At 45.2% G+C, this 12,090-nt stretch overlaps 1 protein-coding gene across 1 annotated transcript in view; it reads right to left on the bottom strand.

Annotated features, from left to right (window-relative positions):
* Positions 1-12,090, bottom strand: part of NUP205 (nucleoporin 205) — a 525,888-nt gene that overhangs the window by 166,834 nt on the left and 346,964 nt on the right. The window contains exons 24-25 of the mRNA XM_069227955.1: positions 9,639-9,788; positions 7,978-8,052 (exon numbers count right to left, since the gene is read on the bottom strand). Coding sequence (XP_069084056.1) covers positions 7,978-8,052; positions 9,639-9,788 — 225 coding nt within the window. The remainder of the gene's footprint in view (positions 1-7,977; positions 8,053-9,638; positions 9,789-12,090) is intronic.

The following is a 12,090-nucleotide window of genomic DNA, read 5'->3' as shown; positions in this document are numbered from 1 at the left end:
AAGGAGGTATTTTGCAGTTGAAATGAGGATTCTCGGGTAGTCTGCAAATGTAGTGGAGAGGGGCTCCAAAGTATACATCGGTGGTGTTATTGAGACAGCAAAGTACTAAAACAATGGTGGTTTGTAACCTTCGAGGGAGATCTACATAAGGATTTTTTTTTTATACATAGGGTCAGTTTTATGTAAAGAGAGCCTTTGGTGATCTGATTAACTTGTTAAACAAAAAAGAATTACAGTGCATAATGATCTCCATATTCTTCATTTGGTCTGAAGTTTTCAGTGGATGGACACATTCTTCTATCTAGAAGGCGGAAGAATGATGGTTCATTTCATGAGACCTAGTATCTCCACTGCTAAGTAGTACCATTGTTGAAATAGTTTGTTTAGTTTTTTTTTTAATTGATTTATCTTGTAGGACGCCTTCAGGGAACTTAATCATTGCATCAAACATTATTTCTATAGTAAAAAAAAAACTTAAAAAAAAAACATACTTTTGATGTCATGTTACAATCCACATTCCAACTTCTATTTGTAAAAGAAGACTGAGCTATTCAGGTTCGGGCATCAAGATGACAGCTGTACTCTAAAAGTGCTCAGGACCCTTCCGTCATCCGCCGCTAAAAGCCCCGATCTTCCCGCATCCAGATCACCCCCACTGTGATCGTGGCTCTCCCTGGCGGCCCAGGGGTGGTCTGTAGCGAATGAGCGATCCGCGAGCAGACTAAGAGAACCTGGCTGTGGATCGGGCCTGCTGAGTGCGGCTGGCCTGGAGGATACCTGTGGCACCCTGGGGGAGGAGCTCCAACCATCCATGAGGTGGTGAAGCCAGGCGGACACACCGGACAATGGTCCGGCTGAATGACCGACACCTGGATGGAGTGCCTGCCCTGAGAATGACAGGGCGAGGCAGAGACCCGGGCCTTAATCCACCCAGGACCAAGGACAGCAGGTAGGCGTGCTGCAGGTTGGGGATGCGGCCCGGATCTGTGGCTGGTGGTAAAGGGCCCGATGCTCTGGGACAACCAAACTCAGGACCACCGCACCATTGGGAATCAGCAGGTCTATCCCAGGGCCCAGGCACGGCAGGTCCGGCCGGGCCAAAGGTAAAGTGCTAAGATGGGCGCACGGATGCCTGGAGGAGTGCCTGAGTGATCCGGCCTCCCACGTTGTGTGGCTCACAGACTGATGAGATCGGGGAGGCGCTTGCTGAAGACTGGGCCGCAGTGCAGAGGTTGGAGTGGAGATCGCCCCAGTGGGTAGGAGCCATATGAGTGCATGAGAGAAGCGCTTGGCCGGAGGCTGCGGTGGATGCGGTCGAGAGCACACAGCAATCACAGGATCTTTGGGGGTCTCCCGCCCCCGCTAATCACTGCTGCTGTGTGCCTCCCTCCACCCCCAATACGGAACCAGTCCTCCCCCTGGCTGGGACCCTTTGGGGCACCTCCCCTGTGGCAGCAGGGAGTGGTCTGAGCCTCTGGAGTGATAGCCACATGCTGTGCGACAGTGAAGAGGTGTGTGAGAGCCGGCGACGCCTGAACCCCGCAGTCTTGGCATGGGAAAAGACAAAGCTAGCAGAAAAACGCCTGTGTCCATGTCCCAGCAGCACACGGAACAGTTCACCACCCACTCGGCCCCCCACAGGGGGCTGGTGTCTCAACACTAGGGACCCCTGTATTAGAAGTGGTGGACACAATCCTGCAGGCCATCCAACCTTCACAACTAGCTGGTGAGACCAAAATTGGTGAAGTACGGGAGGACGTGAGTCTGCTGCAGCAGGATCTGCAAACAGTGGTGGGCAGCATCAAAGAAGTAGAAGACAGAGTTTCCTTGATGAAAGATGAAATCACAGACCTCAAGACCTAAGTTGCCTAGCTGCTGACCCATACCAGTGAGCTTCATCATACAGCAGAGGATGTCGAAAACCGCTCCAGGCACAACAATCTGAATAGATTTCCGGAAGGAGCAGAAAAGATGCAGGTGGTCGAGTTTCTGGAGCACTGGATTTGGTCCTGGGTACCGGAGCAGAAATTGTCACCTTGGTTCACAATCGAACAAGCCCACAGAGCACTGGCGCCTAGGCCCCCTCTGAGGGGGCCCAGCAGCCCAATGATTGCTAGATTCCTTAACTTTAAAGACTGCAACACCATCCTTAGGGAAGCGAGGGCACATCCAGATCTCCGCTGGGACAATCATAGAATCCTCAATTCTCCAGACTACACGCGGGAGGGTACAAAATAAGCGTCACTCCTACGAGGGAGTCAAGCAGAAACTAAGGGCAATGCAGTTGTCCTACATGCTGCTGTTCCCTGCACGCCTCAAAGTCCTAATGGATGTGAAATCCTTCTTCTTTGACTCATGAGAAACTGCTTGGGACTGGCTCACTGAGGAGCACAGTGTTGCCCGAAAAGGTCCCCCGTCCCGCCGGGAGGGATCCCCGAGACTTAGGCACAATTTCTCGCTGGGGTTGGAGGGGGGGAGGGGGGGGGGGGGCACCTGGTCCCACTGCAGGAGGCAAAGTGAGGTTGCCCGGTCTCCTGAGTCAACGGGACCAATGACTCCAGAGGGGCCAGCCACATCCGGCTGCCCAGAGAAAAAGTGACCAATACCTGACCACACGGATGACCGCCTCAGCCAGATTCCCCCTTGTCGTAAGGTCTAGAAACAATACTGATTCCCTGCAGATGTAATAGTGACAGGGGGAAGATCTCCTGACTGTGTGTAGATGCAGGACAGGGGCTTAATATTGCTGAAGTCCGACTATATGGAGGGGTCCACCATTCCACACCCATTAAAGACACCTTGGTTCTGAGTTTTTTTTTTGTGTTCACGCACAACAGATGCTTCAGGGATAGAAGTATGGTGTGGAGAGCATTTGGAGGAGGGGGAGTAATTGTAGAATACTTTACTGTGTTTTGTCTGCATAAACTTTCTTCTTTTAGGTGGTCACACCACTCCCTTAGGTCTACATCATGCACACGTCCCTCCCGGAGGGACCTCCTACATATTGCTTTCTCCCGTGAGGGAAACAGTCAGGTACAAAGTGATATATGTACTCCACCACCGGTTCCCGCACACACTGGACCTTCCTAAAAAGGTTCTTTCCTGGAAAGTTAATGGGCTCCTAGACAAAATCAAGCGTTCTGCGGTCTTTAGCACCATGTGCTGCTTTGCCCCCTCTATAGTGTTGCTCCAGGAAACACATTTACTTGGCACCTGCTGCCCTATGCTCTCACGGGGCGGCTATGACAGAGTATACCACGAGGGCTTCTCTAGAGGCTCTAGGGGGGTGGCAGTTCTACTGCACCGCTTACTACCCATAGTGATCCCTGTAACCATGCAAGGACGGTATCCTGAGCGAATACGCCCCTCCCCCAGGACGGTGGCTATATTCAAGCCCTGAGAGAGAAACTCGCCCAATAATTTACGAACAATTTAGGCTCTGTGCCATCGTCTGGCACAATATGGGCTGCCTGCAAAGGCAACCTCCTGGGGCATGCCAAGCTTCTTCTCCGGGTACGAGAGGGCGTGAGGAACCAGCAAATAACAGATCTTGAGGTCCACGCATTGCATCTGGAGACACAACTCTCCTCCTCTGCCACTCATACATCCATTACCAGACAGTTAGGCTGTAGGAAGATGGCTCTGTATATACAAAGTGAGAGATAGTGTGCACATAGTCCAAGGGTTCCCCTTAGAGGTTAGATAGTGGCAAAAGTAGACAATTCTAATGCTCTATTTTGTGGTAGTGTGGTCAAGCAGTAGGCTTATCAGAGGGTAGTGTTAAGCATTTGTTGTACATACATAGGCAATACATGAGGAACACACACTCAAAGACTCCAGGCCAATAGTTTTTTATATAGAAAAATATATTTTCTTAATTCATTTTAGAACCAAAAGTTTCAGGATTTGAAGTAAATACATAAAATGCAAGGTACTCCACACAGATAAGTTAGGAACTTTGACTTAGAGCAGTAACATACACAGTTTTAGTAAAAATGGCAATAAGCTATTTTAAAAGTGGACACTTAGTGCAAAAATCAACAGTTCCTGGGGGAGGTAAGTATTGGTTAGCTTTTCAGGTAACCAAGGCACTTGGCAGAGGTGATCAAGTAGGCATTGGTCTTAACACATTTCCTGTTTTGACAGTTCAGGTTAAAGTGAGAGTATAATCTGAGGTTCTGTTTCTGTTTCGGAGCAGAAATGACTTGAGAAAATCCTCAGAGGAATAGAAAACAATCTTTAGACTTGAAAAGCCATTATTCTGAGGAGGTGTTGAGCTGTTTAACTGCTATTCAAAATAAATAATTAAAAGGGATTGTCAGCATAATTTTATATTAGCTATTTAAATGGTTTCTCTTTGAGAATTTTAAAACTCATCAACTTCTAGATATGTACTGTGTGGTTTCAAGGTCAAATGGCAAAATCCCCAAATGCAGAGCATTGCATTCAGATGCTACATACATATACAAGAGAGAAAACAAAATTCTGTTTTAAAAAATATAGCTAGTGGGTGCACAGGAGGAGTTCTACACAAGGGTGAAATCAGGGCATTTAAATCAGGTCAAATTCCCACCTTTGGTAATACTTCTCTTAGGGTCATCTATGGCAGCACTGGAGATGCAAAGTAAGTCACATTATTGCTGTTCTCCGATGGCCTGCAACAGGAGGAGATACAACTGTGCAGGTGTTCCCTCAAAAAAACAGAAAACTAACATACCTAGTGCTTTCTCTTCAGCAGGGTTTTGGGAAACATCTGACATTTGGTACATTGTGGAAATGATCTTCATGGGGGACTTAGAATATAAACAGAGGAACTTTTCAAAGACACCCAACAACCTTACTGTATACGAAGCTATGCCTCATTTCCTACTGTATTGAGAAGTTCATTCAATTGCCTGTGACTGCCCAGTATCTTATCTGAAAGCATTCTGCTTGGAACCTGAATGTAGGAGGCAGTCTCTCTATATAGTGTACCAAAACGAGGTGCACTGTGCAGAGAGCCCAGGTATCCCAAATCAGTGGATAAGGTTTGCTTCAACAATCCCAAGGTGCTCTATTTCTGGTAGTGTGGTCGAGCAGCCTTAGGCCTATCACAAAGCCAACAACTAAGAAAATCCAGCACAAATTTAGAAAAATAGTACAGATTTCTATATTATGTTAGATACCAGACTCTACAAGATCAGGTAACTACTTTTCGAGTCAGCGAGTTTTCAAAGTATAGAAAACACAGCTGTCCTATCTGAGGCATGAGCCACGAACACGTTAATGTTATCCTATGGGGAAAACATACACTGCATAGGGTCACTTTTGAACGACTTAAAGGACTGTTCTTCTGGACTTTTTAGGTAAGTAGGAGCCAAGGCCCAAGAAAGTACCAACATTTCGGGTTTACCTGACCTGTGTGTCCAGGTGCAGAGGTGCCCCCAATGGTGGTAGTCATGTACACTATACCTTGATGTCAATGGAAAAAGTACCTGTAAGAAAGAGGCTGCAAGCAGGTACTGGGGGACCAGTCTGGCAAAACCCAAAGTGGGGTTCGGCTCATGGGGGTCTCAGGGGCACAGAAACACTGTTGAAACTCGTGGACAGGGGATGAGGAGCTCGGGTGAAGAGTTGTATTGTCTGGTGGTGTCGTGAGTTAGAGGCTGTCACAGTTCAGTGTGTACCTGCAGAAGAGGGGGGAAAAAGCACAGCATGACAAATTCTGGCATGGAGCTGGCCTTTCTTGAAGTCCCTCGACATAAAGGTTTGGCAGAGGTGGTGTTCCAGCTGAACACAAACAAGCCTTGGTGATTGGATTTGGCAGTGGTACTATGGGTATTGGTGCAGAGAGGCTCCAGGCAGCCTCAGTGTCTCAAAGACAGGATAGGTCAACGGGGCTGCACTCCTGGACAATCGGGATCCTCTTCCTGGCAACATGCTCCCACGGCGGAACGGATGGTTAGCACAACTACGAACTGGTTGCAGTTGGTGCCTGCTGCTGCAGGGCAGAGTCTCCTCCACTCCAAGGGAGATGCTGGCTGTGTGGCAAAGTGCTGCAGGCCTCCAAGGATTTTGGAGGATTCACAGTTGCAGAACGAGTCGGGCCTTTGCAGTTGTTGGGATAGTTCATCCGCTGGTCGGCTCTTCTTTGTCCTTCTTCTTGCAGTCAGACGAATTTACGTTCCTGATGTCAGGGGGCACCTTAAAACGAAATATAGGGACGTTTAGGGGAGTGTATGGTAGTAGCCAATGGGGTACTCACCTCGGGGGTGACTACAACCTCTATATGACCACTTTCTTTGGGGAGTGGGCATGTCCCAGAATTCCCAATTCCACCAAAAACAAGATGGTGGAATCTTTCCTTCATGAAGCACATTAGGCAGCCCACCTTAGGGGTGTGACTAGTCTGGTAGTGCAACACGCCTACTTGCATAGCCAATTTCCCTCCTGGCCTGGTGCCAAACGGGCCTCAGGAAAAGAGGTAGCAACTCCCAGGTCTAAAAAAAAGATAGGGTCGCATACCAAAGGCAGCAGGGACTTTGAAGTGTCTGGCCTTAGTACGGAGATTCACTAGCCATTCTGCTGGAGGAGGTGATAACACCTTCCTCAGGAGCAGGCTTTGTTTTTGGCCTCTGAGAGCACGGGCTCTCATCTCCAAGGGGTCAGAAACTTGTCTGTGTGGTGGCAGGCTGGTCTATACCAGTCAGCCAGCACACTAGAAGATTTGTAGGTTTCAGAGGGCACCTCTGAGGTGTCCTCTGGTTGCATGTCATAATAAATCCAGTACTGCCAAGATGGCCTTTCCTGTTCACTTGTAATATCTAGTAATTGAACTAGATACCACTAGGACACATCTACTCATGCAGATATTTCCTCACATAAAATATAAATCACTCTGCATTAGGACTCTAGGGCCTGCTGTAGGGATGGCTTACATATATCATGCGCAGTGACTTTGGCATTCCACATAATGGGTGTTCCATGTTGTGTTTTCACACATGGTTTGCACCATGTAACGCAGTCTGCAATGGCAGTATGCATGCAATTTATAGGAGGGGATCCCCTAGCATGGCGTACCACATGCTCCAGCCACTAGGGACCCTCTTCAGTACCCATGCCCCAGTTACCAGGGGTACCATTAACAAGGGACTTACAGGGGGGCCAAAGTGTGTGCTAATTGTACACAATTAGATCTTTTTACTTCTTTTAGGAAAAGAGCACTGGCAATGAGGACCTGGTTAGCAGGACCCCAGCGCACCTTCAGTCAAAAACCCTCAGTACCAGTGTCAAAAAGTGGGAGGTTAACTTTTGCCTTACAAAGGGAATTTACTGTGTTCCGGAAATGTAGAGATGATAGGGAGTTTATTTAGTCATTTACGTTACCTAGGCAGGGTTTTCTGAACCCTACCATTGGATTTTGGTCAGCTCTACATGTTCTTTCACATTACCCAAGACCACTGCCAATAAACAATGTGCACTGTCTATGGACTGCCTGCAGGACAGATTAGAGAAGCAGCAATGACATCAAATTCAGTAACATGGTGTTCTTTTGTCTGTCAAAAACACACAAAAGGTAACCGAAGAAATGCTTGCACTATGTCTAGCCAATGGCAATCGTTCGGGCTAGCATTCCAAACCATCATCCTTTTGCCCACCATTTCACCTCAGATTAGACCTGGCTATGTGCAAATCAGTCTTGACCTTCTCAAATAGAACAGTCCAGCCGTTACAGCCAAGCCAGGTCCTCTATGAAATGGAACACAAGCTACCCCATATGTACCAAGATCACTGTGCAGTCCAAAAGAAGATCTATTCTTGAATCTTCATATTGCTTGCCATGCACTGGCAAGATAACAGTAACACACACAAATCAGTATGAACATTGTTTTAGTACACCAAAAAGAGAGAGAAGGTAAGGTGTAGAAAGGAAAGTATTGTTAAGGATGGAACTATAAAGATGATGGGGTAATCAAATGTATTTTTTTTTTAATATACCTTTTGTGGCAGTATCAAAATGAATCAACCCGCTCACAGATCGACTTTCTTCCTCTAGGTTGCCTTCACCATCAGCTTCAAGAAATTGAAAACAAAACTGTTAAATTGTGACCATCAATAGAAACCACTTCAGATCATGCATGTTTACCAATCACTTTTTATTCAGGAGTTTATGCGTATTTCGTGGAAAGGTGGAAGCATTTCATACTGCAGAACAAGACTAGTATAAAAAGATAGGAAGAGATTTGCATAAACACTGAAAAGGACGGTCAACAAGAACCTTTAGGCAAGTTTACTTAAGGTGCAGTGCTCAAACATGTGCTTCAGGCATTAGGGGATAGCTGCAATGCAGGTTAAATGCAACGCAAAACGAAAATATGTAGGTGATGCTTCATTCTTCAACTCACAGGTATAAAATTAGATGATCAATGTCTGATTGAATTAGTGGTCTAATTGTATAGACTTTTATGTTAGTCAAAAACATCACTTAAGGGTCACTGTGAATTCACATCACACATTAAAAATGTGAATGTGTTTCAAAGGGTTCCTCTTTTGCACAGTTAGGGAACAATGTCCAGTTACTGAGCTAATTGAATTGAGTAAACACTACTTGTCAAGCAAGTTTGGTTTCCATCCCACATCCACTTAACATTGGTTATTAGCACAATGGTAATGGATGGGGGACTTAAGGAAAGTCAAACTCAATTAGTCTTTAATTCACCCAGAGGAGTTCAATCTAGAAATTAGTTCAATCTATAGAACTCACTTTTGATTGTACCTTCTGTTAAGACAGCTAAAATAAGGTGCTATTTGTTTCGTAGTACATGTTCACAAGTGTTCTATGATTTTCATATGAATGACTTATGAGAGGGATATTTTCTATGCTTGAGTACATTTTAGTTAACTTTTTGGGATTCCAAATTACTTTTATTGACCAAACACATTTGTTTTATACAGACTTACTCTACAAAACTAGATGTGAAATAATACTTCTACAACCCTATGCATTTTAATCTTTCCATTTATCAATATGAATATCAAGCATTTGAACACAACGTTCCTGGCACAAATCTGAGGAATGCAAACTGTCAAAGAGTGCTTTCTCCCTATCTATTTTTAATTCCTGCGGCAGCCTTTACCAACAGCGAGGCTCAAAATGGATAACATGTTCAAGTGTAAAATTCCTCCATTAAAAAGTGACAGAACCAGGATTTAAAGAGCCCAATGTATTAGGTTTTAGAAACAAGCACAATTCTATTATTGGATTTAGCGTGGCTTCTGCATGATCCCATTGTGTTGCATTCAAATAATAGACACAGCACTAATAAACACACTCTGTCCTCCCTATTCAGTCAGCTTGGATAATTTCCTTCAACACTCAAACGAAAGTAAATACACATACTGGCATAATGGCGGTGAATGTGCACATTCTGTGTAGACAGGCCGAGTACATGCCCCTTAAATAAATGCCTAACTAAACAAGAAGCCTCCAAAGAAGCATTTGCTCCAGATTATTAAGAGATTTCGATTTCATTCAGCATCACCAGTGGAGCTAGGAGGATGGCATGACATTAACACTGGAAACATTAACACCGGAGACAGCCCTTGATCTTCGTTGCTACAGATTAACTTCAAATATCATATTTACCCCAAAGACTTACAAGAATACAGCCTCATTGGCATGTCATCCAAAATTAGCTGCAGAAGCCTTTGCGTATGGGAGCGTTGGCGGTTCAGTGATGTCACACGCAATTCAATTGAGGCAGTCTTCATGAGCCAGGACATCTGGTTCAAGGCAGAGATCTCATGATCTAAAAAAGAAATGACAAACCTGCAGTTGAACAATACCTTTAGACAACAGAACTACAACATGAATCTTTTACAAACATTTGAACACCGCTGAAAGCCAAAGTCATACAATTACTGTGCAAAAATGATTAAAGTTCAAAGACATGTAAAATCTTGATGTAAAAAAAATGCTGAAGACTTATCTGAGAACAGACAGTAGTAGTCTAAAACAACAAAAGATTAAAGCAACTGTGTCTGGGTTAAAGAACAGCCAGCTGAGGTGCACCACAATTAGAATGACAGCTTAAAAAAGACCATGCACTGTTACTTTTCTGGAAACAAAGTGTTATGAGCATAACCATACCTGGCTCCTCTCAGCCTGACAGCTAGCACTCCACAGTGAACTCGACCAATCACAGCAGGTAGAGACCAGCAGCTTTCCTCAGATTCTTTTTCAGTCATTGAAGTTAACAAAGGGATGGAGCTTAGGAACCTTACACACAAGTAATTGCGGAAGAGATTCCAGAGATTGAGAAAGCCAATGAACCTGTAAAACTGTAGCTCAAGCACACAGGGTTCAGACCGGTTATCTGTCCTTCAGCTCTCACCCCCACAGGGAGCAGGTTTCTATGTACCCAAAGAGTCAAGTTTTTTAACACTGCACTGGTGCAATGCAATTTTCCTCTAGCACCTCTACCAACAACGTAGTGCAAACATACCACCCGCATGCATTTATTTTTCCTATTTAATTGATATAAGACTTTTCCAGGGGTCTGAGTCAGGGAAAGGTTAGTGAGCTGTATCCTGTATGAGTACAGTCCTTTACCTCTGATTTCCAAGGGCTAAATTGCTACTGCAATCCAAGTGGATAACAAAGTTACCCCCTTCATGAACTTAATGCTATCAGTAGGTGGGAAGGTATCTTGAGGTAGCGGGCAGTAAGTGAAGGCTCAATTTAGGGAGTGGTAAAATCCAGTCCGTGTGTTACTTTGTACTGCAAATGGGGACTTAATATCAGGTAGGTAAATAGAATAGTTAAAACTAGGATCTACAAAGAAATACAAGTACCAAGAGTTAGACTTGACAGCCTTAAGGGTGGTCTTACCCCAACCTTTTTGCCTGCCTCCCTCCATTTTTCTGATCTCGTTTTTGCTTGTTTTAGGACTCTGTGCACTTTACCCCGCTGACTAGTGATAAAGTGCTTGTACTCTCCCCCCCCTTATCACGGTAACATTGGTTCCTACCTAACAGGCATATTTAATTTACCTGTAAGTCCCTAATAAAGTGAACTATATGTGCCCAGGTCCTGTAAATTAAATACTACTAGTGGGCCTGCAGCACTGATTGTGCAACCCACATAAGTAACCCCTTAACCATGCATCAGGTCTGCCATTGCAAGGCCTTTGTGTGCAGTTTCACTGTAACTTTGACTTGGCATTTAAAACTATTTGCTAATCCTTAAATTCCCCTTTTATTACATATAAGTCACCCTTAAGGTAGGCTCTAGTTAGCCGATAGGGCAAGGTGCTATGTAAATAAAAGGCGGATCATGTACTTGTAAGTTTTACATGTCCTGGTAGTTAAAAACGGCCAAAACAGTTTTTCACTATTATGAAGCCTGCTCCTCTCATAAGCCAGCATTGGAAATTACCTTATATACTTTTAAATGGCAATTTCTGATCTGAAAGGAGTGGCATTGTCATGTTTGGTATGGTTGAAACGGTGGTGAGAAATCCTGCTTACTGGTGAAGTTGGATTTAACATTACTATTTTAGAAATTCCACCTTTAGAAAGTAAGCATTTCTCTGCACTTACTGCTCTCTGTGCCTTACAGCTTGTCTTCAATCCACACCTGGTTTGTGCTGGTTGACAGCTATCCTTGTGCATTCCACCCAGACACCCATAAACAAAGGAGACTCAGTTGCATCCTTATAGGTCTTCCTGGGCAAGAAGGGTGGAGGAGCTTCTCACTTACACTTCGAAGGCTAGTGGCCTGACCCCACACAAAGGACTGAATCTCCCACAGATCTCCTGGCAGACAGGACTGGGTTGAAAGGGGAACTTGTGCACTTCAAAACCAATCTTTGAAGTCTACTCCACTTCAAAGGCACATCTGGGTGTGTGTATATATACTGGGTCTGTGACCACACCAAATCAGACACTTCTGGACCTACAAATGGACTGTCAGAGGGACTGCTGTGCTGGCTAAAGGACTCATCTGGTCTGCTTTTCTGGAAGGACTGCTCTCCTGTTTGTTGCCCTACTGCCCCCTGCCGGAAGGTTTGCCTTCCCACACAAGTGATCTCCGAGAGTCTGGACCGACCT

The sequence above is a fragment of the Pleurodeles waltl genome, chromosome 4_1 (assembly GCF_031143425.1).
Source record: "Pleurodeles waltl isolate 20211129_DDA chromosome 4_1, aPleWal1.hap1.20221129, whole genome shotgun sequence".
Taxonomy (NCBI): Eukaryota; Metazoa; Chordata; class Amphibia; order Caudata; family Salamandridae; genus Pleurodeles; species Pleurodeles waltl.
The sequence above is the reverse complement of the archived record's forward strand: the minus strand, read 5'-3'. Positions and strand labels throughout refer to the sequence as shown.